The following is a 27,702-nucleotide window of genomic DNA, read 5'->3' on the forward strand; positions in this document are numbered from 1 at the left end:
GCAGTGTCTTACGGAGTAAGTGAATGACATCAGCCATCCTTATTTACCTTGTACCAGTTGTGGCAGAGTGGGCCAGTAAATAAGTATACATTCCCAAGTCTGCTGTAGCCAGGCCTCTCCATAGGAGAACGATGATGACTTGAGAATTTGGGGGCTTTTTGTTGAAGTAGGAAGAAATTCACATTTTTCACTTTAACCATCTACTTTTTTAAGCCTTCCATTTATCATTGCTTTAAGCCTCAAGAACCAATGGGCACTGTTGACACCTGCCAGCAGGTTTAGATCTTAACTACATATAGGGCGGACAGAATTCTCCCATAATGGCATTTCAGACATTCACCCTCGTAAATGGCACAACCCCTGGAGAAGGACTTGAGGCAGGATATTCTGATGTTTTCTGGTACTTAAACTGCTAGCCCTTTTAGGTTAGAAACCCTCCTCTTGAGGGTTTTTTTCATTATTCAGAGTGATGACAGGCAGCTGCTTTAGGTGAGCTGTCACTGCCTTGCCCGGTCAGTACCGAAAGGTGCAGACCTTTTGTGCACCCACTATTTTCATGATAGACCTCCTAAATCAAGATGCATACTTTCACTGGCCAAAAACTTACTGTGTTTGTAAAATTGTAGGGCAAACTTACAGCCTGTATTGGGTAGAAGCAGGGTGGAGGCAGTGGATTGGATTCCTAATTTAATAGGAATTAGGAATTTAATAACAGTATGTAGACAGCAAACATAATGACACAAACTGTGAAAGAGAATTTGGTTAACATCCTTGCTCTCTTCCCTTCACCCTGTCTTGTGATGTTTTTGCTAATGATACTTGGAGAGGTTAACAAAATAAATGAAATATTGATAGCATAATTTTATGTCTTGAAAATCTCTGAAGACTGAGTATCCATGGTACAAGTACAAGGTAGTAAAACTTACCAGGTATAACAGAATGTACACACACACACACACACACACACACACATGAATGTTGGTCCTTTCAAGATCGCCACCTTACTAGGTCATATGGTTTTCTTTTACATTGCACAAATGGGCTTAGAACTTTCAAAATTAACCTCAGAACCTTTATGTCTATCCTTATAAGTGGAAAAATCTTTGTCCCTTGATGTAGTTTTGGGTTTTAGTGACACCCATAGGCCACTCAAACCTGAGTCCACAAATGGTTTACATAATTAGCAAGCTGTGGGGTATAATTTTAAGTCCAGAATAAGATGTATTTTTAATAAAATGGAGTAGATATTCTTCTGTTATTTAAAGTGATTCTAAACACAATTCCAAAAGAGGAGTTCAGAAATATTGGGGGCAATGTCATTGTCTTTGGAATAAATGCAAAATTTTCTTAAGATCTGGAAATTAGTGTGATGTGCTGGAAAGAACACTAGATTAAATCATAAGTCTTGGTTGCAGTCCTATATTACCATTGATTAACTATGTGGGAACTCCTTTAGTGGGATTCTGGGGTTCTAATCTGTGAAGTGGATTGATGGTCCCTTAGATCTGTTCCAGCTTTAAAGTTCTCTGACATTGCAGATTTATTCTGAAAGTAGTTGCAAGCACATTATTAAGAATTTCAGGACTAAGGATAGGCTGCATTATGAAATTGAAAATTTTGCCGTTTTCTTTAAGTTTTGTCTGTGTTTGGCATATCATTAAATCTAGCCTTATTACTTTATACCAAGCCTATTACTAGTTGAATCATTTTGTTTTTACAGGTGAGGATCCAAAAACAAAAATTAAGTAACTGGTCCAGAAATACATTGAACTTTACAAATCAAGCTAAACCAGAAGTTGTAAGGATTCATTTTCCCAATTTTAGACTTAGACACATAGATCAACTTCACATTCTTGAAATAGCCATCTTCCCACTAGTCACTGATCTTTTCATCTAACTAACAAATGAATGCAAATAGTTTAAAAATTTCTACTTTATAATGTGGCCTCACCTTAGATCCTGAGATGTGCTTATAACAGAAAGTTTTAGTGCTGTGGGCTAGGAAAATTAGGTGTTCCTATTTTATAAGTGGAAAAGCCCACAGTCTCCTATAGTTTTACATCTCTGTCTAAAAGAAACTGTCACATACTTGTAAATGTGTTTAATGCCCATAGAGCTGAGACTATGCCTAAGAAAAGCCAGGTAAGGGTAATTGTTAATTATTAAGAGGAGATATTTTCATCAAGGATGCAATGCTGTCCATTGAAAATGTCCATTCTAAATACAGCTGTTAATGTAATTACAGCAATAATTTATTCATGCTTTTGAGGTTATGAGCCTTTTCATATTTTCTGGATAAAATTCTGAAATTTAGTACTTGTCTGTCTTAAGGAGATCTGCCCTGCATGCAAATCTATAACTAGACAAATATTATTTCCTTTCCCAGCTTGCTCTTGGGAGGTTTCCATATCCTCAGGTAAGATTGTTCATTACTGCCGTTTGCCACTGTGACATTCATTCCTATGTATGAAGGTGCAGGGAGCAATTGTGAACATTTGAGCCACATACAAATAAATCTGTCCTGTTAAATTGAAAAGTGATATCTTAAAGGAATCATTTAGAAGTCTCTATTGATTTTTTATTTTTTTTTAACTCCAGATTTTTTTCCTCTTTGTTAAAGATTGAAAGCGATTATCATGTTCTTCCTTTGTGCGACATTAGGGATGTCTTTCCTTATCCCAGCCCAGCACCATGTGCTCATATTGAGGTTGGAAGAGAAATGCATCCATTTCTTGATACAGTCTTTGAGCTTTTGGATTTAATAAAATTATTTGAATTAAAAGATTAAAATGGAAGGTGAAAAAAATCTAATCTAGGTCATTATTTTTGCTAAGCAAATAAAGTGGGCCTGTAATTTTATGAGGGTGTGACTTTCCAAATATTCTTTTCAAAAATTTTCTTCCCTCATCCACATTTCTAAGAAAACAAACCGTCTATTTTATCAGCATTGCTTACTATGATCTATATAATTTTCTTTTGAGATTTTTATTGTAGAAGGGTTTTAGCCCTTAAAATATATTTTGTGGTTTGAAAATGATTCCCTAGGGGGAGTTGGAGGGATATGTGAAATGTCTAGGGAGATGAAAAATGAATGGTTTGACTGTTTTTCTCTGGTTGTTGCCTACTGTTTTTTGGCCTCTTGGTCTGTATAGGCCACAGTGCCTGGAGGCATGTCTGATTTAAAGGTGGTGTTGGTCTCTGCTCTTTAAGCATCTATTAACTTGCTATTATTATGCAAATAACTGTTGTATTACACATACTAATTTATGCATGGTTAGATTATGCAGATGCATCACAAACATGGTTATTGAATAATAGGTTGGGGCTTATTCTGCCATCTTTAGAAGCTGTTTTAAGCAAATTCTCCTGGCACTCATGTGGACATTTAAAGACCCTTCACTCACTGAAAGGTCTCTTTTGTATCCTTTTTCTTCTACAGCTAAAGCTATTATATGAGTGGAAGAGAAATTGTCCAAGTTGTTAGGTTCAAGAGTGTTAGTCTTGCTTTTCAAATTTATAGATTTCTTTGTGTGAACATAATCTTTCTCTTAAAGAGAAAAATCTAAAATATAATTGCTTGGAATGCATGCTAGCATTTGGTGAAATTTTATTGTGTATAGCCTTGCTGTTTAGCTCTAGGTAGCCCATCAAATTAAAATCACATTTTCAGGATTTACAGCTCATTAGAATATTTATCTTGGTAAGCCTCTTATTCTGTCAGTAATTTTTAAGCAACTCATTGTTTGACCAATTTATGCAAACCCCTCAGATTTTGAGACCCATATAACATATCTCTCAAAGTCTTAGAAAACTTATGAGCCATCTAATAAAAATGCTAGAGATTGAGAATGTAGTCATATCCTTGAGATTCATAATCTCTGGATAGTCAGTGGTATTTGAGAATGATAAATCTGAGAAACAGATTTTCATTGCATTTGACAAATGAAGCAGTTGAAAGGTACAGTCCTATTTGGGAAGAAGCTGTACACCTTTTGCAATGTTGTTTTCCTGAATGTCTAAGTTTACGTTTACTTGGTCACTCAAGTGGAAGTTGGAAATTTGTCCACTTGGTCACTCAAGTGGAAGCGAAAATCTTCATGCCAGAGTAGGAAAAAAACTGTTTTCCTTGAATCCTAATAGGCATTGTCACCAAGTTGGGATTTTTATTTCAGACAGAAGCAGCTTTGATGCCATTAGACCTATTTCCAAAATCTTTTAGCAAGAGTTTGTGTGCTTCATTGCTAGCGTCAAAATTTTAGGTGGACTTGGTATTTATTTTACAAACTTTGTACTATAGACTGAGGGTTAGGGGAAGATAAGCCCTTCTTGCCCTCCCTCCCAAAGAAAAAACACGTAAAATAGATGTTTTTTTTTTATTATATCACAAAGACTGGATTATGAAATAACGCCTTTTCTTTAACCATATTATCTCATCTGAACTCCCAACCACTCTGTAAGGCAGGCCTTCTCTCGGTAAACAAACAGAATGGCTAATTTGCTCACTGTTGAACTGCAGCTGGTTTGGTTCCATTGAAATTCCAAGTGGCTTAGACAAAAGTGATTCATAGACTCTCAGGGTTGGAAGGGATCTCAGATATCATTGAATTAAACCTCTCTGCAATATTCCTGAAAAGAAAACCTCCACACTCTGCTTGGACACCTCCAGTGGTAAGAAACTTACTACTTTTCAAAGCAGTGTTCTATTCACTGAGCTGAGGACTGCTCCATCCTAATTCTCACACACTGGTCGATTCTTGATCACATAAAGACTTTTTGTGTATCCTTCATATCATACAGTTTTGGATCCTTTCTGCATCCAAGGTAGAGGACAGTACCAGGGCATTGTTGCTTAAAATTCAAATCAGGACACCAGATCTGAGCTCTCTTCACTAGTGGCAAGTTGCAAAGAGTGGCCTATTGAAAAGAGCTCTGAAACAGGAACTAGAAAATTGGAATTAGAACCCATTTTACCACAAACTCTTTGGTCACCTTAGACCTTAATTCTTGCTTTGTGACTCCTCAAGGCATAAGTGTCCTCATCTCTAAGATGAGGATCCTGGTACTTACCTTTCCTGTCTGATTAGAGGAGATGTGCATATCAAATGAAATTATGGATATGAAACCACTTGGAAAAGTACAAAGAGCCACTCCATTGGCCCTAATGTTGGGCTGCAACACAAATCAGAATTTCTAACTCTCAACTGAAGGAGAACCTTTGCAAAAGGATGATCTCAGCAGTTTTCCAGCTGCAACTAGAGAAGGGCACAAATGAGCAGCCAGGTTCAAGACTCATCCTTCGCCCAGCCCAACATCAGTGCTGCTGACAGCGTCATTAGCAGCTCCTCTTTCTGCAGGTGACACAGTATGTAACTGGTGGGGGTTGCAGATGAGAGAGGAGTGTTTGGAAGATACTAAGAGAAGTCAGTGGCCTGGGACCAACCTAAAGGTTAAAGGTCTGGGGGGTTGTTGAGATAATCATTCTGTATGGATTTCATTTGTTTGTGGTGGTTGGGTTTTTATTTGTTATTCGAAAGCATCATCTGTTTTTAGTTTCCTTTTAGGCCTTAGGGCATAGTTTCCTTGGCATGCAGTTTAGGACAATTTAGGAAAAGAAAAGGTTAGGTGCCACTAGGAATGCACAGTCTAATTACTAGGGTTTATAATAGAAAGAACAGCGTTGCTTGGATTCATCTAGCCCTTTTCCCACATAGCATCCTAAAGCACTTTCATTTCTGTTATCTGACTCAGCTTTACATCCTGTCTGCATATACTATTTCTAGCCTCCAGGTGAGCAGACTGAGGCTCAGAGAGGTGGAGCATCTTGCCTCTGAGAAATGCACCCAATTAGGTGTTGGGCTTGCAGGCAGCTAGACCAAATAACTGCCTCTGTGTATTCTTAATTTGGTTGTATTTGTACCACTGCTCACTTTCCCTCTCAGCCACACCAATCCCTTCTCCTAGTTTGCCTTCTCTGCCCTGGGGAGGCCTCTTGTGTAGATGAGAAATGCTGAGCATCGGAGGGTTGTGCAATTGTAGATGATGACAAGACCATTCCCCAGAGCCCTTCTGCTTTTCTTACCATGTGTTTAGCAGAATGACAGAAGAATCTCGAGGGCCCCAGAGCTCTCACTGACCCTAGTGCCATTAAATTCTGGGTTCGTTCTGAAGCATAATCTACAAAGGGATAATAAAACAAGTTTAAACATCTTGAAAACAGATTGTGTCTCAATTTCTTGAGTACTTCAGCTTTAACAGTAAACTGGAAAAAGGTGCAGGTCTGGGCAAGGACTGACACTGTATACAGTTAATCATGTAGATCCTAATATAGTTGACTTAAAAAACACGGTGGTGGACAATGGCTTGTTTAATGACACCATAATTTAGGAAAAATGAAAAGGATTGCCTGTTAAAAATGGTCGTTCTTCCTTCAAACTTGACAACATTGCGCTGCATTGGGATGACACTAAATCCATTGAGAAGACTTCTCAGGGAATGTGCCAGTTCTAGCATTTGGAAATTTGGTGATGTGCCACAAGAAAGTGTAGATAATACAGATACAAATGTATTTAAAATACTTTTGCATCTATGAAAGTGTTTTTCTTCTTTTGGCTACAATTCCCGATCTTGGTTAATAAATTACATCAAAATGACCTGAAGTTAAAAATAGGAAAAAAATCTGAGCAAATAGTGCCCCTGGTATTGTAAAGCTTTGAATGTTTTCACACCCCATTAATTTATTACTTCTCTTTCTTCATCTTTAAATTTCATTTTTTTTTTTAAATTCTGACTCCCCGCTGCTGCAGTGATTTTCATCTTGTTGTTAATTTTCCCTGCTCCATATGGAGCTCCAGACATTTCACCTGGAGGCTGTACTAGATTTTGCTGTAGTGATCGTACTTCCGGAGGCCAAAACTGTCATTTAGGGTTCCTGGTGCATCTGTCTGCGCCAGGCTTTTCACTGGCTTGGGAGAGTGTGAATAACAAATTGGATGCACCTGAGATTCGGATGATTAGTGTGTTTTGTGAATCTCCACGACTTGTAAGCAGATAGCTCTGGGGGGGAGGGCTAAACAGCGATTGTGGGTGAGTCTGTGCTCACACCTTACATTTGGGGCTTTGCAAGGGAAGTGCAAACATCCTAGGCAGACTGAGTGCAGAGAGAGTAACAAATATTTCATCCTGCCTTGTCATTGATTAGAAAAGAGCCTTTAATTTCATTTCACCCCATGTTGTGATTAATTTGCATTCTTTGTCAGAAGTTAATGGAGTTTTTTATGGTTCACTCTGAAATCCTTGAAGACATCAGACTTGATCTGATGTTTATACAACCGCCAGCGGAATTTTTTCGTTTGATTGATGGCAAGCTTGATGTTATTCCAAACGGCTTTTTAAGCTGTTTTTAAGAATTATTTGAATAAAATGCAAGCAAGATATTGTTGTAACGATCAAGATTATCTGTTAAAAATCTGTTTCAAATAAAGAAGATGATAAGTAGTAAAAAGGATCAGAAAGATAAGAGAAATAGTGAACAGTGACGTTATTAGTTAAAAAAAACGTAAGAATGGCTTTTAAGTAAATTACTGGGACATGTAGATGAGGTCACTTTTATTTAAAAAAAAAAATCTATCATCTGGCCAAATGAAATAATTAAGGATAAAAAGTAAAAAAAAATCTGATCTTTTAGGATTAAAATCCCTTGCTGCCAATTGGTAATTCTCATTTATTCTGCTAGCTTTTGCCACCAATACACGAAATAGAGGTCTACTATTCTTAACTCAAAGAGACAGGGCTGTCAGGCCTGTTAGCTGAACAAAATGATGACATATTACTTGTCTGAATAAAGAGGCATTCTTAAATCCCAATACAAATCAAACATAAGTGGATAATAGAGGATTTTAAGTGAAAGACGTGCATTCTTAATAGTATTACGATTAGTCTTTTTCACAAGGTAGGACAGAAATGAAACGTCCTGTTGTTAAAAGCAAAATATCCCAGTTTGTGGGTAAGAGAAATGTGTGTTCACCCCCATGCTCCTGTGTATCTAAGTACGAGAGGAGCTGTAGGTGGTGATTCCTTCAGAACCTCTTGCTACTAACCAAGGAAATAGGTTTTGCAAATGCTTTTTCATGGCTGATACCATTTGATTTGAGGGTTTTGCCTTGCTTCAGCAGATTCCTGCTTCACTGTGATTGTTGCTAGTGAAGCTTATTCATAGGTCAAAAGTCTACTATCTGAGCACTTTCATATAAAATAAATTAATTTGTTATATCTGAAAATTTACCAAACAATTGGATGCTTTTCATTGAAGTTAACTGCTTTCTGATCCTTGTATTAACCTGATCGAAGTTCCTTTTTATTCTCTCTAATCCATATTATTGGCCAGTTTTCATTTAAATGTAAGCGGCTTGTCAAGGAGGAGATATTTTGTTTAACTTGACATGGAAGCCTGCTATTTTAACGTGTGTATGTGTGTTTTCGGTTGGCAGACTGTCTTAAACATTTACTTATTTCTAGTAATGAATTGTGTTTTGAATAAAGCATTTGTTTAATAATAAAGTAGAAAGCAAATATTTTTAAAATTACTTAAAAACATTTAACACTTTTCAAATACTACTGTCAAAATACTAGAGTTTTCACACTTAATTTTGATCATGTCTTTAAACCCTTTCACTGATATGTTGTTACTAACCCTAATTGTGATTGAATATTGTTTTATATTCTGTGTTAAATTTAGAGCATAGATATCATTCTCCTATTTATGTATTAATATACTGAAAATGCCTCAACCAACTGAGAGTTGTAAACTAATATTTACAAAGTTTATTTGCTGTGGAAAGGTATTTGGAATCTATACTTTGTGGCATGAACTTTTTAAAGTTCAAAATATCAAGGTATCAGTAAATTTTTTGTGTTAGGTCTAGTCAAAGAAAAAAATAGCAGTGGCTAATTATCCTAAACTATAAGAACTCACCTTGAACTGGTAAGAGTCCAAAAGAATGAAATGTGTGCAATTTTTTTCCTAAATAGATTTCTAACCTACGTGTTCTAATCCATTGTTTAGTTTCGTCCTCACTATTTGGAATATAGACTTTAAATATACCTCTATTTCAAGCCATAAAATCACATTTTAATGTTCTATAAATTACAGACGTAAAATTTAAGTGATATAAAGATGCTGCCTTATACATACTTGCTTCTTCTCAAGAATGTTTTCATTGCCTGTGTCAAATTCTTCTTCCAATATCCATCTCGTACTTACTAAGAAATATCGTGATTTTATTTGCTTAGACTAAACCAAAGACAAAAGGTGAGTTTTTAGTATGCCCTTAAAATAGAACAGAAATTTATGTAAAGTGGAAGAGAAATCAACCCTTAAGTGTGAATAACTTAGAAATGTGAAATTTTCCATTTAAGGTAAATTACTTAATACCTCAGTTAAGGTATATATAATTAGCCAGCTAGATTAGTGATTCCTATCTTTTTTTAAGCACTAACCCCATGTGGGTTTGATTTTATGTACCTTTTAAATTACTATATGACATATATCTCAGTTCAGTTCATGGTATATTTGTCATTCATTGTTTGCTTTGTGCTTGCCACTGTGCTACGTATTGGGTGTACAGATTTGAAAGAGATGTGGTGCCTGCTGTAAAAGAGCCCAGTCCAGTGGGGGGAAAACATAAACAAGGCAGTTGATGTAAAAAGAAACCTACAGAAGAAGGTGGAATGATCTGGACTCAAGAGAAAGATGAGAGTGGTAGTCACAGCTCACTGTAGGAAGCCTCAAAGGTTTCAGAGTAGATGATGCTTAAGCTGAGGCTGAGGTTCCAAGGATGGCTAAGAACTTTCCAGGCATTACCATACGATTTTACCAACATATGGTAAAAGGCAAAGATCTAAAATAATGTATTGTATTTGGTGACCTTCCAGTTGTTCAACTCAATAGGCTACTGTTATTGTTACTTTCATTTCCCTAACAGTTTTGAAATTTCCCTAGGTAACTTTTAAAGTAACACTGTTAGATGGGAAAGTAAGTAGAGGGAAGGTAGGAGTGGTGGAGGAGAAAGGTGGTAAATCAGGATGGAGATGGTGACTTCAGCAGAGACCAGAATACAGATTTGGGTTTGAGGATTTCATGAATCCCTTAGACTTAGAGCCCATTTGAAGTTGGAAAGTATTGCATTTAAGATCGCACTGCCCCCTGACATATATCTCTTAGGAATTCCCTGCTAACCTCTATGCATATGATTTGGCACATCATAGGACTTTTTCAATACTGCTGTGGGGGAATTATCATAATCACATGAGCTAATGCCTAAGAGAACACTTTGAAAAATATAACGTAGTAAATAAGAGCAAGATAATAGTATTATTTAAATTTCCCGAAAGCAGTTTAGGGATTTACCTATGTACCTCTGAAAATATATGACCATGCCTCACACTACGTAGAACTGAAATCAATTACTTTTCTGATCCCACAAGAGCCTTCCTTCGTAGTCTTTCTTTCTTGGGTTACAATTTATCATTCACAATCACAATCATAAAATAGAGAATTATATACAGAATCTGCTCATTTTAGTTCCATAACTGAAAACATTGATTCTTGTACAATTTTTAAGTAATTAATGTAACCTAGATATGGAATTAAAGTTTTAAGTAATAAACTCTGGCCTTCAGGTGGCAACTTTGCCATCTTCTCTCCCTCTTAGGCTCTGTGGTCCAGGAGGCCTTCCACTTTTCCCCTCTGGACTTACCGATGTTGTTTGGTTACTTCATGTAATCAGAGAATTTCCAGATGTGAAGAAATCTTACAGTAATGTAGTCCAACTCCTTTATTGTACAGACGAAGAAATGTGGGTCCTTAGCCGTGAAATGACTCATTCATGATTACCAAGTATTAGGCAGCAGGTTCAGTCTGTCTCCCATTCCCAGTTCAGTGTCTTTTCACTCTAGTGGGATGATGGGGGCAGAGAGTATGTTGTGTGAGAAGCACCCAGAAATTTTGAACCCAAATGGTCATCCTTATCTTACATTCCTGTTTTAGTTTTCCTTGGATACTCAAGCAAATAGCTTGCAATGGCTTAAACAATGAGAATTTTTTTTAGCTCACAATTTTGAGGCTAAAAGACAAAGTCTCAGTCAAGGTGATACTTTCTTCCTGAAAACTGGCATTCTGAGGCTGACTGCAGGCAGTCATTGGTCTTTGGCTCCTTCTCCTCTGTCACTTGGCAATGCAAATGGCTGTCTCTCCTGGTGTCTCTATTCCCTTCCAGGTCCCACTGAATTTCAGTTTCTTGCTTCCTGTGGCTTTCTCACTATCTGTCTGAGTTTCATGCACCTTATAAAGGTCTCCAGTAGTACAGTTAATACCCATCCTGGGCCACACCTTAACTGAGGTAATCTCATCGAAAGGTCCTCCTTACAATGGATTCTCACTGCCAGGAATGGATTAAGCTTAAAACATGTTTTTCTGGGGTATATAGATTTCCAAAGCACCGTAATTCCCATCCACTCAAGTACTGCCTCCAATTGGTATATCTGCAGATACGGAAATTACTGTCCAGAAATACTCAATGCCTGCCAGATAATTGTTGAATGGATGATGGATCCCTGAGGTGAAACTAGTCTTAAACAGCAGTAGTAGCTGCAGCAACAGATAAAGACATCAATTTTTATTGTTCTCCTGTGTTTTACTTAGCACCAGTCAGTATAGAAAACTTGGGTAGATTTTGGACTAGGGCCTTATTGTCAGCCAAGCTAAAAAGGGGGCAAATCTGACCATGCTTTATCTGAACACAGATTACTTTTTCAATGTCCAACATTTCTCATTAATGCCTCAGGGGGGCTTGTGAATTCTTCTTCAACTAAAATGTTGATGCTAAGAACCCAACCCACTAGTGCCAATTTTCAACTTTCATTGAAAAATCAATGAGTTGCCTAAAAGAAGCAAAGAGCTGATTCAATTTAATTTTGGAGAGTGCACAGGGCACACCAGGTGGAAAGAGGAATCCAGGGCCTGCTAGGAGCTAAAAATGGAGATAGTTATCTGTTTATGTGTGGGACCAAGGTGTTGTTTCCAGGGAATCATGGAAAACTGAGGCAGCCAATTAAAACCAAATGTGGACCTCTTATGCTGTATACTGTAAAGGTCTACAGTTGGTGATCCACCATGGGGAGAAAGGAAGAAAAGCTGGCAAATGAAATATTCTTGTGTGAGAAGGAGCCACTGGCATATAGAGTAAGAGGAGGGAAGACCAAAATGGAACTTGTCTTATTTTGTTTTCTGTTCAGAAACAGGTTGCAGAGAGCACCATTTGGGACATGAGGAGAATTTGACTATAGGCCTGGTTTTAGTTTGTTAAAATATATTAAATGAAAAAAAATTTATGATGGTGTGACGGTAGCTCAGTGGCAGAATTCTCACCTGCCATGCTGGAGACCCAGGTTCGATTCCTGGTGCCTGCCCATGCAAATAAAAGAAAAAGAGAGAAACACAGAAAAGAAATTTTACAACCAAAGGCTTCCCTAGGGTGTAGGAACTAGAAGCAGCAACAGTACCTCCAGCCCTTGCTCTTTGGACAGCTCCATGCTTCTTTTGTAGCCAGGCAGCTAGAAATGCCCAATGAATTAGGGTAGACAATCCTGGGAGACAACAAATGACACACCCAATAAATGACACATTAAATTGCACCACATTGCTGACCTGTCCTAAGTTTTGGTTCTGGTTTCTCTTATTAGTTATTTGACTTCATTTTATCCAAACTTCAATCTCCTAATCTGAAAAATGAGGGAGCTATATGAGATCAGTGATTTTTATCTGTTATTTTTTTTAATGTATCAAAGTAATATTTTGTATCAACTAGGGGTTATTTGGTAAACAGCCTGAAAAATACTGGACTGAATACAATCTGGTGTCATCTTGTATGAGCAGCTACCTCCTTCTTTCCACACCTTCTGCCACATTTCTCATCACCATCTCTTCCCGAGTACTCCCTTGGAGTTTATTGAAACCTGATTTAACTTATATCGAGATATGAGAGGTGTGAAGTAAGACACTGAAACAAAAGTCAAATTTTGTTCAGTTCTTTCTAAATCCACTACTTGTAAGGCACATGTTAATTAATATGGTTGAGTGTGACTAAATTTCAAGATTCTTTCCTTCCTAATTCTGCATTAGCTATGTGTTCGTTACGATTGCAGTTTATCTCAAAATCTCAGCAGGCCAGACAATGTAAAATATATCCGGTTAAGATATATATATACAATGATATGTGAATGTTAAGCCCACAAAACTAACGTACCTTGCAAGGCTTCCAAGGAGATGTGATAGTTGTTTTCAGGCATTTAAGGGTTCTTGTGTGAGAGAGAACATGGATTTGTACTGTCAGGAGGGTAGAACTGGGTCAAGAGGGGGAAGGGACAATCAGTAGACATCTTCAGACAGAAGCCAGGTCAGCAGGGATGTAATGAAAAGGATTCAAGGATGAGATGGGGTGGGGAGCTAGACTGGATTAAATAACCTTTAAGATCTTTTCCGACCCTAAGAACAAGGATTCTTCTTTAGGATTGAGTAGTCACCGTACAAATAAAAGGCTGTTGCAGTTTCTATCTGATGAAATCTGTTGCATTTCATCAGAATTGTTCAGATTCTGTAATTGGTTTAATCATATACACATATTAGCTCTCAAATACTGTGTCAATATTAAACATGTAAGAAATAGAAAAGTACAGGAAAGAAGTATTCTTATTCAGCCCAGAATTTATATATATATTTGTATCCTGTTTTCTCACAGTTCAGCCAGCTATGTGATATGGCTATCAAAAAATGGGTTCATTTTTAGCTTCCATGAGTAGAAGGGTAATGTCCAGAACAACGTAAGGTAAATCAGTCAGTCCAAAGTATATTTTCAGGTGTAGATGTCATATTTTTTTTAGGAGGTACAGATATGAAACACTTTTAGAGAAAGTGACTGCAGTGGTGAAGAATGTAAAATCATGCCTAGATTATTCTATACAGCTTTCAGGTTCAGGTAACAGAAAATCTAATTCAAACTAGTCTTAACCATAGGGGAAATTTATCAGGTCACGTTTGAAAGGCCTTGTATTGCTGGTTTTAGGAAGCACTGGATCCAGCAAGTCACTTTGGCTCTATTCTTACTAGGCTTCTGTGCTGGTTTGAAAGGAAGTATGCCCCCTAAGAAAAGCCATGTTTTAATATAAATCTCATTTCTTAAAGGTAAAATAATCCCTATTCAATACTGTATATTTGAAACTGTAATGAGATCATCTCCCTGGTTGATGTGATTTAGTTAAGAATGGTTGTTAAACTGGATTAGGGGATGACATGTCTCCACCCATTTGAGTGGGTCTTGATTAGTTTCTGAAGTCCTATAAAAGAGGAAACATTTTGGAGATTCAGAGAGACTCAGAGAGAGAGCAGAGAATGCTGCAGCACCATGAAGCAGAGAGTACAGCCAGCGACCTTTGGAGATGAAGAAGGAAAACACCTCCCGGGGAGCTTCATGAAACAAGAAGCCAGGAGACCAAGCTAGCAGATGACACCGTGTTCGCCATGTGCCTGTCCAGCCGAGAGAGAAGCCCTGACTGTGTTCACCATGTGCCTTCTCACTTGAGAGAGAAACCCTGAACTTCATCGGCCTTCTTGAACCAAGGTATCTTTCCCTGGATGCCTTTGATTAGACATTTCTATAGACTTGTTTTAATTGGGACATTTTCTCAGCCTTAGAACTGTAAACGAGCAACTTATTAAATTCCCCTTTTGAAAAGCCATTCCATTTCTGGTATATTGCATTCTGGCAGCTAGCAAACTAGAACAGCTTCTCTCTTCACCAACTAAGAATGACTATTGGGGTTCCTGGAGCAGCCTGCTTCCCAGTTTAGAGGAGAAGCAGTGAATCTCTGTTTCCTGTAGGTAACCAAAGGCCCTGGGTGTCAGTTTGATTGCAGCATTTTAAATACCTGTGCCCACGGAATTTAGATGATTCTGATTAGTTTAGGACTGAACTCCCTAGAATGGGAGGGGATATCATCTTCCCATGAAGCACATGTAGGGGTAGAGAAAGGCTATTGGAGTAATGTTACTGAAAGAGGTGGATGGATAGAGGGCAACAAAATAGCAACTCATCATAAGGAAACAGGAGTGTTTCTTCAGGAAAGAAACATTGTGAAGGCATGACAGCTATCTTCAAACACATGAGAAATTGTTGAATTTATTCTCTGTGGCTCTGGACCAGGAGCACATCTTAAAGAAAGGGATGTTTGGACTCCAAATAAGAACGTTTTAACAATTTAAACTAATAAAAATAGAATCATTAGTATCCCATCATTGCAAGTGTTCTAGCATGGACAGGATGCCTGTCAGGAGGAATATTATAAAGGGAGTTTTGACATTAGGCAAATAATTAGAATTATATTTCTAAGATTGTTCTAGAGTCTATAGCATATAGGGGATTTAAACTAATAGATGCAAATAAATGATAGCTCTAAAAATCCTTTCCCAACATTTTGATACATTAAAAACTTTTGACCCTGCTCACATCAAGATGGAGAAGTGAAATGCTCCAGGTCTCTGCCCCGCCTCCTCCCCCAGCCCCCCCCCCCCCCCCAGAAGCTTTGAAAAGCCAGCAAGAACAGACAGGAACATCTTTCTCAAAGCTCCAGAGCACAGTTAAAGGGCTGCAGTTACTGGATGAGCACTGAATCAACTTAACAGTTATAGGATCTTATGACACCCTGACCATCCCTCCCATCCCTCACTAAGCTCAGCCCATGTCCCAGTGCAGGTCCCTGGTCCCAGTTCCAGAGGAAGCTGAGTAACCCACGTGCATATACTGGAAGCATATTCATCTGGCCCAGTCTGCTGGTGGCCTGAGGAACTTGCCATCTCAGAACTTGCCTGCAAGTAGAAGGCAGCTCACAGAGCTTTCCTACAGAACACTGTGGGAGAGCAGTAAAGTCATGCTACTTAGAGCAAGGGATTGCTGGCTGTAGAATGTATAGTGTAGGACTTGAAACTGTGAAGAAACGGTTTCCTAGGGAAGAGGGGACAGTCCTACAGTGGAAACAGTGAAATAAATAGCTGTCAAACTACTTGTGCAGCAGAGACCAGTGAGGCCTCTATGCTTTGGTCTGAGCTATTCTCTAAACCCGTTATATGGATAGGCCCTAAAGAGGAGAGCATTTGCACAAGTCATTCTGCAAAGACTGGGAAAGATGTTTTCTTTTTATACTAATTTAATTTTTTTTGTTAGCTCCTGGCATTCAAGGCAAGCTCTGTCATAACACTAGCTGGATACAAGTTTAAGGAACAGACAGACAACTCAGAGTCTAAATTCCAGTGATAACACATTTAACCAGCGATAACACATTTAAATATCAAAATGTCCAGATCTGAACAAAAAATGACAGAATATACAAAAAAGGAAGTGATGGTCCAGGCAAAGGAGAAGATTAAAATATAAGAAACCATCAGTGTAGAGAACCAGATCTGAAACAGCCCAAAGACTTAAAAAATGGTCATAAAATATTCTCAAAGAGCTAGAGGAAAAATGAACAAAGAATTGATGGAAATCAGGAAAATGATAGATAAACACAAATAGAATATCAGTAAGGAGATGGAAATTATTAAGGAGACAAACAGAGCTGAATTCAGTAGCAGAAACTAAGAATTCCTTACAGGGATTCAACAGCATGTTGAAGCTGGCAGAAGAAAGAATCCATGAATTCGAAGATAAGGCTATTGAAAACATCCAGTCTGAGGAACAGAAAGAGAAAAGAATGAAGAAAAGTGACCAGAACATGAGGAACCTGTAGGACACCATCAGTCATGCCAATTACTATTGTAGGAGTCCCAGAAGGAGAAGAAAGAAAATGCAGAGAGAACATTCAAATAAAATGACTGAAAACTTCCCAAACTTAATGAAGACATGAATATAATAGGGTGCTCAACAAACTCCAAACAGGATAAACCCAAATCTACATCTTGCCATCTTCCAGTCAAACTGTCATATGCCAAAGATAAAGACAGAATTCCGAAAACCACAAAAAGTAACATGTCATATACAAGGGAGCCTCAGTAAGATCAAGTGCTGATTTCTTTCTTATCAGAAACCATGAAAGCAGAAAGACAGTGGAGTGACATATTTAAAGTACTGAAAGCAAAAAACTACCAACCACGAATTTTATGTCTGGCAAAACTGTCCTTCCAAATTGAGGAAGGGATTAAGATATTCCAAGATAAACAAAAGCTGAGCAATTTCATCACCACTGGATCAGCTGTACAAGGACACTAAAGGGAATTCTTCAGGTTGAAAGGAAAGGACATTAAACAATTGATTGAAGCCACATGAAGAAATAAAGATCTCTGGAAAGGATGATGACAGGATAAATATAAATGCTAGTAGTGGTGTATTTTGGGGTTATAACTCCACTTTTTACTTCCTTCAAGATCAAAGTGCAAATGCATAAGACGTAATGATAAATAAAGGGTTTCAGACTCATAGTATATAAATATGTAGTTTGTGATAAAAGCTACATAAAGGTTGGGGGACAGAAGGTTGTAGGAACATAGTTTATGTATGCTATCGAAGTTCAAAGCAAACAAGATTCTTAGGATGTTAATTTTAAGTTCCACAGCAAACTCAAAGAAAATACCAGAAAACATACAAACTTATAGAGACAGAAAGCAAATTACAGATTACCCAGGGTGGGGAGGTGGGGCAATGGGGAATTAATGTAAAATAAGTGTAGGGTTTCTGTTTGGGGTGAAGGTAAAGTCCTGATAATGGAAGGAAATGAGGATACTGCAACGTTGTGACTGTGATTAATCCCATTGAATGATATGCTCGGGAAGGGTTGGAATGGAAACATTTATGTTATATGTATGTTTTTACAGTAAAAAAAAAAAAGGAAGATAAACTAAGATAATGAAAATTAAGTGCAATACGTGATATTGGATCAGAATGAAGGAAGAGGCTCAAAAGGACGTTATTGGGGCATATGAAAAACTGGAACACAGACTGTAAGCTTTATATCAATGTTAAATTTCTTGAATTTGATAACTGCATTAGGATGATTGCATAAGTGTATATCTTATTCATAGGAGATGTAAATAGAAGTAGTATGTGTTCAAGGAGTATGATGTGTGCAACCTGCTCAGATGTTCCAAAGATAGATGTGGCAAAGACAGCAAAATGTTAAAATTGGTGTATCTGGGTTTCTGAAGGTGTAGGGGCATGTTGGAGTTCTCTGTAGGGTGTTTGTTATTATTTTTACAACTGTCCTGTGAGCTTGACATTATTTCAAATGAAAAGTTAAAATTAAAAAACTTGCTGCAGTAGATTTATTTGACCATATATTGTAGAGTGGTCCACAGGCCTTTCTCAAAAAGAAAGCAGTACTTTTACACAAATACATGCACAACTGATACTCTGTAACATGATGTCTAAAATAAGGCTACCTTTTTTAGAGCAAAGAAAGGAGACAAGTTTGATTTAGTAAATGTCAAAACTCTCCTTTGAAAAGGAAGATGCTTTATAGACTCTTTTGCCAGACCTTGTACCATTGGGGAAAAGGTTAATTTTGTGACTCAATTCATTTTGAATTGTGGCTCTAAGCCGCTGCTTTTCTTAAAAATTTGGGTCTAAAATTTAAAGCATACATCCACCCAGAGAATGACTTATTATTGCTCCTGTGCGCCTATCTAGGGAAGACTTGGACTGTGCCAATTTTAAATACACAAAGGATAAAAGAAGGACTGGCAATCAAGTCCCTTTCTTCCTGCTCACCCACTGGTAGACCAGTCAAATGAATAGTGTTGCATAGTACCTTGATGCTCCAGCTGTTGTATTTGTGTGAAAATGCATTGTCCTTGATACTCAGGAAACAGTAAGAGCCAAGTGATCTAATTTATGGCTGCAATGATTTTCTGTCTGGTCCCATCTGAGCTGAGACCTCCTCTAGGCATCACAGAGGATTTCTATCCCATCCAGCTGTTTGTTAAATTTGGGGATCTCTAGTTGTAGCTTTTCAAATCTGGCCACTCCTAAATGCAGCACCCCAGTGGAATAGGAGATGTGGGCAGAGGGAAGGTGCCAGTGAGTGGATCTTAGAATGCGGGGATCATAGTCAACTTTTTGATACTGTAATTAAGTAGCTTTCTGCTAAATCCTCATGACTTATTTTTGGTTTTGGCCCTATACAAAAAATACTAATAGATTCACATGATAAGAATTTGAACAAGGACAGAGGCTGATCAGCAAGGGAGATAGGATGACACAGGTGAATTAATGTGTTCATTTTCTGTTAATAGAAATAAAATCTACATTAATTTTGTCTTATAATGCCTTCAGTATCTAACATAATCAGTTAACCAAAATCTCCATTTTTAGTTAACTAGAGTACATTTTTTCTATCCCTTTTTTAATGTTTGGAAACTCTTGCTTTCAGTTAGTGGTACTGGTCAATGTATATTCAGCTTGTGGTCATGTGGAAGGGATTTTTTCCCCTGAGTTGAAGTCTTAAGATTTGGCCACTTAGGATTGGAGGTGATGTGTCCCTAAGTTTTAGTACCCAGCATAGTGCCAGATACATTTAGACTGAATGCTGGTACCAGTTCTCCCTGGGGTAGAAAAAAAATTCACAGCACCTATACAGAAAACTGTGCCTTCAAAGAATCTTTGGGGTCCTCTGTCCTTCGTTTTACAGACCAGAGCCCTGAACCCCAGTGGAGGAAAGGTGCTTCCTGAAGACATGGAAATCTCTCTCCAAAGCTCATGCGTTTTCCTGATACCAGGTAGCCTCCCTAGCCAGCACTCAGTTCTAGCCCAGGCTCTGTCTACAACCGTGGGTACTTTTCTCCTCTGAGCATCAGTTTCCCTAACAGCAAAATGATTGGATCAAACTAGATCATCTCTGAGGTCCCTTGCATTTCAAAATTCAAAAAGTCTTTGCGTCACCATTCTTCATGAAGAATACTGACAGTCGCAGTTTACCATAATCCCTATTTAGCCAAGATTATAGCTTAATGCATCTGATTTGAAAAGTGAGTCTTAGCAAAATGGCTATAGTTCCTAGAATTTGGAGTTTAAAAATGAATAAAGAGTTTAACATTGAAGGCTATAATATGATGCCAGTAGCAAGATACATAAATGGTATTCTTTTACAATTTCAACTATATTATTTAATCTTCTATTTCTTGTTTCTATTTAAGAGAAAATAGCACTAGCTTGAAAAGCTGTAAATATGTAAAGGGAATATTTGTCAGCTGATATTGGAAGATCTGACCTAGGTCACACATAAATCTCTCAGACAAGAGCTGCAGGGCAAGCCATAATTTCAGAGAGTAAAAGAGAAAATGAAAATGATAGCTGATATCCTCTCCAAGTTACATAGGTGGATTCATTTTTAGTTTTCTTATTGTGCCTCTGAATATAACGTAAAAAGACTGGTAGCAAAGTTTATTTTACCTCTATACCTCTATAGAGACAGAAACATAATATGAAATTCTAATGTTTTTTTTATCACCAGAGTGATTGATTAAATAGTTGAAGCCCCACAAGCAAACTTTGTATTGACAATTACCTTTCCAGCATCATTTTCCAAAGTCAAGCTATAAGTGAAAGAGGAACTTAATACTAATTGCCAACTGCCATGGTCCTTGCAAGGAAATATATGAAAAATGTTCTGTAATAAACCCTAAGACCTAACTGATACTTAAGCCTGTTATGTGTTCTTCCCTATTTAAATGTATAATGGTCTATCCTACATCCAAATGAGGCATAATTCTGTTAGTCTGACTTTAAATCTTGGGTTTAAGCACTGGCAGAAGAAAAAAAAAGCAATGTGCAAAAGAGGGAAAAGGTTCAGCTAATTAGTGTTTCAAAATGCTACTAGTTCTAGAGACTGATTAGGAAGTGTATGACTGGCCCAATTACTGTTCTGTTCATTGTCCCAAAGTACTAGTTAGACATGGAAAACTCTCAGCACAAGCAAAATGTATAAGTAGGAAAATGTTTTTGGACAAGTTAGTTATAAACAGCATTTCATATGTTGTGAGATGCAGGCAATACATCAACCCTAACAATATTATTGTGTTTCTCTGAACTCTGCTCTCACAGCCAAGCATTTGGAAGGCAGACCAGAATAAAGATAGGCATTCTCAAAGCTAACATTTTATATTGAGTACCCTTACTACCACTTCTAATGTGCTGTAAAACTAGGGGTTTCACTTTTTCATGAACTGTGTGCAAAAGCTGAGGCAGTGACTGGAGGTTGACTTTGTTTGGATATGCTTTATGGTTGCCATGCCTATACAGTTACATGATCTTGAAAAAGGTAAGCAACAAAGAGTTTAGCAGTGAAAAATACATCTAATATAAATACGTTCGAGTACATGGTTGTTCAGAATTTGAAAAATATGGCTATGGCATTAAATTTTCTGGTGGAATTAACAAAGGAACAGAATACAGCCTTTAAGACAATATATCTGAAACAGAAAGGAGATAATACATCTAACTATGGTCTACATGGCATTCATATAAAGAAAAGCACAGTAACTTTAATTGAGAAAATGAATCAATTACAATGATGTTGCATCATCAAATTCTTGTGAAATAGAAGACATAAGTCATCACATTGTGTAACACTGTTAAAAAGCAATTGAGTATCTTAAGCATTTTGAATCAATTTCAGGTACTGGCACTGCTACCTTAATACAAAATTTATAAAAATGAGTTCATATAATATGTTGCTATCAAAACTATGTAATAAAACCTGGTAACAATGTTGCTCTTTAAAAACCAGGGAAAACTGTATAGTTATAAGATCATTAAAAAAAGGCTTTGATATTGCTATTTCTCCCTACCTTATAGTAAAGAGCAAGCATAAAATAGTACGGTTTTTAGTTGTCTTAAATCACACTCTTAAGCCACAGGTTAGGTCAAGGGGGAGAACTTCTCTGAGACCTAAGTTCATGAGGAAATTTTCTCCCCTCAATTCATTTGGTTCACACAGCTCATATATTACTGGGGAAAATCCATCCCTGAATTCACTTCGAAACATTCTTTTAGAGTGATTGCAGCATATTTTCCTTGGAAATTGTGATAACCCCCCTAACTGTTGGAAATTTGTGCAAACCATTCTCTTTTATGTCAAAATGGATTTCTTATTATCTAATTTTTCTTGTATGGTCAGTTTGCTTGAACACCAATAATTACATAGAATCTTGAATAGTGTGTGAGATTGTGTTGATTTGTAAAGGTTGATATGGTGCCCCGAGATATCCCAGAGTAATTTGGGCAGAGAATAAGTGTTTGCAAAGTCCTCTTGGGGGACAGAAGAGAAAGGAGGAAATATTAAGCTTCCCCATCTGGGGGATGTTCTCACAAGCAGTGGAAACAACTAATTCAATAAGCTGAGCCCTCAGTCTTGGGGCTTCACCCCTATGGGGCTTATTCTTGCAAAGGAGAGGCTGAGCCTACTGTTAATTATGCTTAAGAGTCACCCCGGAGAACCTCTTTTGTTGCTCAGATGTGGCCTCTCTCTCTAAGCCAACTTGGCAGGTTGGCTCCCTCCCACCCCGCTACATGTGGCAGGATTCCCGGGGGTGTAAATCTCCCCGGCAACGTGGGAACTGACTCTCCGCAATGAGCCAGGACCCGGCATCATGGGGTTGAGAAAGCCTTCTTGACAAAAAGGGGAAAGAAAGAAATGAAACAAGATAAAGTGTCAGTGTCTGAGATATTTCGAAGTCAAGAGATTATCCTGGAGGTTATTCTTACACATTATATAGATATCTTTTTTTAGTTTATGGTGTATAGGAGTGACTGGAGGGAAGTACCTAAAACTGTTGAGCTGTGTTCCAGTAGCTTTGATTCTTGAAGACAATTGTGTAACTATATAGCTTTTTACCAAGTCACCATGTGATTATGAAAAACTTGTGTCTGATACTCCTTTTATCCAGGATATGGTCAGTTAGGTAAAAAAATAAGGATAAAAAATAAATAATTAATGGGAGAAGGAAAGGGTGAAAAATTGGGTAGGTTGAAATACTGATGGTCAGTGAGAGGGAGGGGTAAAGAGCATGGGATGTATGAGTTTTTCTTTTTATTTCTTTTTTTGGAGTGATGCAAATGTCCTAAAAATGATCGTGGTGATGAATACACAACTATGTGATGATACTGTGAGCCACTGATTGTATAATATGGTTGGACTGTATAGGTGTGAATATTTCTCAAAAATATTTTTAATGGATTTCTTATTATTTATTCATTTCAGGTAGCTCTCCTTTTGAAGTAGATCTATCTTACTAAAAATGAGGAGAGTGAAGGAAATTATCCATGTGTGCTTGGAGAAAAACAAAGCAAACACCATAGGTATCTCATATCATAGGAGAAATTACCTGGGCTTTTCAAGATTTTTTTTAAAGTCATTGATATGACTTCATATTGAATTCCTTAACCACTCTATAAAGGTGGTTAACAGGTTGGTCTTCCTCCCTATTTTAAAGTAAAACCTTACCCAGAAGTACTCATTGAACAGAGGAACAAATTCTAGAATTAATTCAGAATGGCAGTAAGTAGAAAGTATCAAAATAGACTAAAAGCCAGTCACCCTACGACAGAGAGTAATTGGGGAGGGGGTGATGAAGAGCCAAGTGCAACGATGAGTGTGTGTCATGTTCAGTTGAGATAATACATGGGAAAGTATATTTTAAAGCACTCAAGTACTAGGTGGAAGGGTCTGCTAATCAGCCACATGATGCATAAAGAAATACAAAAACATAATTTCTGCCCTTGAGAAGCTTGCAATTTAGTTGAGAAGAACACATGTGCCAAAGTTGATACCATGCCAAGTATAAATCTAATGCAAATTCGCTTGTTTTTAAATAACATATGGTCAAAAGTAGGTGTAATGCAGGTGCAGGAAAGAAAGAACTGCAAAGGCCCCAGCACCACCACAGGCCTTAGAAGTGCTTTGTCCTATGGGAGGCCCAGCTTTCTCATCACAGAATAGAAATGAGCATCCTGCCAACCTCAAAGTGGTTGTGAAGACCAAATGAGAGCATGCATGTAAAAGAACATTTTATAAAGCACCATTGAAAACATAAAAGGGACCATTACTATTGGCCCTGTAGCTCAGCTATCCCTGAATACAATTGACCAGTCAGTAATAGTATCCAGTTCCTGAGAATATCCTCCATAGGAAATTTAGTACCTGAAAATCCATTTTCATTGAGTTTCTAATAACTGCAGGCATTTTTTTTTTGCATTGAAGTGTTTCATACTTTAATTACTAAGTGGATGTTTTATTAATTTGGTGTCACATTGTAGTAATTTTCTGAGATGTGGTTTATCAGTGTTAAATGTGTGAGCAGCCTGCCTTCAGAATGTTGATTAGGGACAGGCACTCTTACTAGACTTTTATTCCCTGAAAAGCGGTGAAAAACCTGCATGAATTTGATTTTCCCAGAAAGCATTGCTGCCCTGGAAACAAGCTGAAGGAACTTTGGGAAAGGTGGAGGCTTCACCTCACTCCTGAGTTAGAAGCAAATACTTCATATATATAATTAAAGTTTTCTTCACAAAATAGGGGATTGTGAACAGACACTGGCAGGAATCCAAAATTCTAATTTCTGACTATGATTTAATTTCAATTTTAAATAAATCGGTTTTTAATTTAAAAAGAGTGAGCTTCATAACATTAGCAATGATTGCAACATTAAACCCAGTGTTCACAATCTAGCAATATAAAACATTATTTATATCTGAATCGTAAACAGCCTTTTGAAATGGATTATGGTTTTTCTCCCTATTCTAATACAACCTGGAGGGTACTAAAAAGTGTTGTGTGAAATTAACATTCTGCTGACTTTCGCCTATAAATGAGAAGCGAGCTATTAACATTTGTGTATTTTCATTATGTAAATTGTGTTAACACATGCCCACAAATTGCCACCAGCAATGCAATAATTTTCTCTCAGTGATCATAATGTGTCCAAGTGAGTCATTTTGATTATGACATGCTAATTACATATTGCCTTTTTTCAGATTCAGAAAAACCAGGGATCTTTAATGGTAAGCTTTATGAGTTCAGAAAAAAATTCACTTTTCTTTTTCCTGATGGCTGCTTCCTTTGCATGCTTGAATGCCTTGTTTTAAACTTAGCAAATTGCATTTTGAAGAAAATGCAAACCTTTAACTGCCTGTATTAGATTAGGTACCATTAGAAATAATAGAACATCCTGAGCATCAATGTTGTTATAAGAGTTTGCTGTTGTTGATTAATCTTGCTATATTTTATTGCATTAATGATTTTTTCTTTCCACTCCACTGTAAAGATATTGCATAGAGGCTAATACTTTTTTCCTCTCTTCTTTTCCATTGCAGCCTCTCCAGCTTCTGCAGTGCATTGTTGATGAGGTGAGGCATCGTCTTATGTGCTTTCACTCCTAAAGTCATTCCTAATGGTGTGGAAAGCTTATATTTTGTTTCCTAATGAAGCACAGTGCCCAACATCCTTGGAGCAAGTTGTGTTGTATGGCTCTGAGCTGTGTTACATGAACTGGCCTTGTCCCGAACTCCACTCTCCTGATTCTGGCTGAGAATTCCTGCAAAAAAAGGTTGTCCCACAAGCTGGTGCTGAGGGGCATCAGAGGCCCTAAAGACAGAACACAGCAATATTAATTGATCCTCTGCCTGGCCAGATGAGGATGGAGCTGGAAATTAAAATGTGGTCATTTTTTTTGTAATAGATATTTAAAGTCATTCAGTGGGCAAGGTCAGAGTTGAACAGCAAACATAAACTGGATGAAATTTGTCTTCCTTGCTTTATTTACCCAAAGCGTATACAGGTGATCAAAGTGTTTGAAAACTCTAGGTTCAGCTTTAATTTCCCAATTAGGCATTTTCTCCAGAATATGCCCCTGACTTCTCATACTTTTAACTAGTATTTTCACATTTTAAGTCATCCTACCTCTGATCATTCTTACCTGTCAAGTACCCCATGTCCTTCTGCCTTCATGAAACTAATCTACTTGCATTTCTTTTTCAACCAACCTTTTCTACTTCTTACTGATTTTAAATTCCTTTTTTCTATACATGAGCACTCTTGTAGTAAACCAGGCTCTCAATTAAGACACATTAACATTTTTTTAAAGTGAGTTTTCCTTGGTTTGGGCTCGCCTACCAGCAGTGTTCATTTTTTAAACTTTAATTTTACAATTTTAAAACACTTCTAATTAGAGAGGGAAAGCGATAAATGATTGAGATAGGAAAGTTTGAAAGAAAAAACAAATCGTAATTCATAATTATTCCTCTCAATTAAACATCTGTATAACCAGTTATGAGATTTGGGAGAAAAAATAAAGATCCTCTTAGGAAAAAGACAAACACGCACACATACCACAATAATAGTAAGAATGGAGTTCTAACATCCTTAATGGTTGCAGCAGTCAGTCCGTATATCCCCTGCAAGCCATAAACCATGTTGGTACAAAAATGAAGGCATTGTCCTGAAACAAATGGAGGCTTCATTATCTCAAATATCAGACTGGCCTCCTGGATCTACTAAACTAATCAGTGTCTTCTATCATCTTATATTCCAAAAACATCCTATCCCCATCAGAATTCTCTCAGACTGATTTTGTTCTAGTACTCATCCACTTTTGCCTAAGGAAGTAGGCAGGGAAGCATGGCCTACTCAGTAGAATGCATAGTCTGCCATGTTTCCTGGGTGTTTAGTCTGCCAGGCTCCTGGGCATCAGAACATTCAGGTACAGTTATTCCTCACTGATGATTTATATATTACCTGACGTCTAATTTAAGGTTTTCTGGACTCAATAGATATTTTCATTTTATTTTAAAGCAATCAGTGATTGCTAATTAAATTTAAAATATTCTACTTGTTCTACTTGGAAAAAAATCACCAGACTTTTGAAATTATCATAGGAGAATATTCTAAGGAGGAAAGTCTGTGTGATGAAGACAGTCGCATATAACTTAGTGGTGTTTTTTTCTTCATAGCATTTCTTCCTCAGGTAAGATCAAAATAGAATTAAAAAATTGCTTACTCGAAAAACGTATTAACGGGGTACATGGGTGGTTCAGTGGTAGAATGCTCACCTTTTATGAGGGAGACCTGTGTTCAATTCCCAGACCATGCATCCCCCCCCCAAAAAAAAAAACGTATTAACATAACTTCTTTATGTCAACTTCACCTTGTCTTTATTAAAGCAAATATAAATTGACCTTGGAATTGAGTCAATGTTCAGTAATAAGCATATTAGGAAAGGATTGGCCAAATAACCTGCCTTAGGCAGGGTGCATCATGGCTTCTAAGAAAAGATTGGTAGAGTCCTTTAATTGCTGTGTTTTTCCCATGTTTTCATCAGATTTCTTATTGCTCTGATGCACTGTTTGTTTCTCAAGTGTGGTCCAAGGACCAACTACATTAGTGTCACCCATGACTTTTGTTAAAAATACACATTTTGGGGCCCCAGATCACTGAATTAAACTTTCTAGGGCCGGAGTCAGAATCTGCATTTTATTAGTTTTCCAGCTAACTCTTTGCACATTAAAGTTTGAGAACCTCTTCTGTAATAGCCTTTTAGGACTAAATCTGCCCTTCTAATTCCCACAGAGCAATTACTATGTTCATTTGTATCTGACTTTTAGGACTTCTATT

The 27,702-nt window shown here is 37.4% G+C and overlaps 1 protein-coding gene across 11 annotated transcripts in view; it reads left to right on the plus strand.

Moving 5' to 3' along the window:
- The window catches only part of MAP2K5 (mitogen-activated protein kinase kinase 5), a 318,144-nt gene that overhangs the window by 225,834 nt on the left and 64,608 nt on the right, over positions 1-27,702 (plus strand). For 8 of the 11 annotated variants that reach the window (XM_077128319.1, XM_077128315.1, XM_077128314.1 and 5 more), the window contains 3 exons: positions 2,387-2,416; positions 25,068-25,094; positions 25,407-25,439. In XM_077128319.1, the coding sequence (XP_076984434.1) occupies positions 2,387-2,416; positions 25,068-25,094; positions 25,407-25,439 (90 nt within the window). The remainder of the gene's footprint in view (positions 1-2,386; positions 2,417-25,067; positions 25,095-25,406; positions 25,440-27,702) is intronic. The other 3 variants (XM_077128316.1, XM_077128322.1, XM_077128317.1) reach the window with 2 other exon arrangements.

This window comes from Tamandua tetradactyla, chromosome 14 (genome assembly GCF_023851605.1).
Source record: "Tamandua tetradactyla isolate mTamTet1 chromosome 14, mTamTet1.pri, whole genome shotgun sequence".
Classification (NCBI taxonomy): Eukaryota; Metazoa; Chordata; class Mammalia; order Pilosa; family Myrmecophagidae; genus Tamandua; species Tamandua tetradactyla.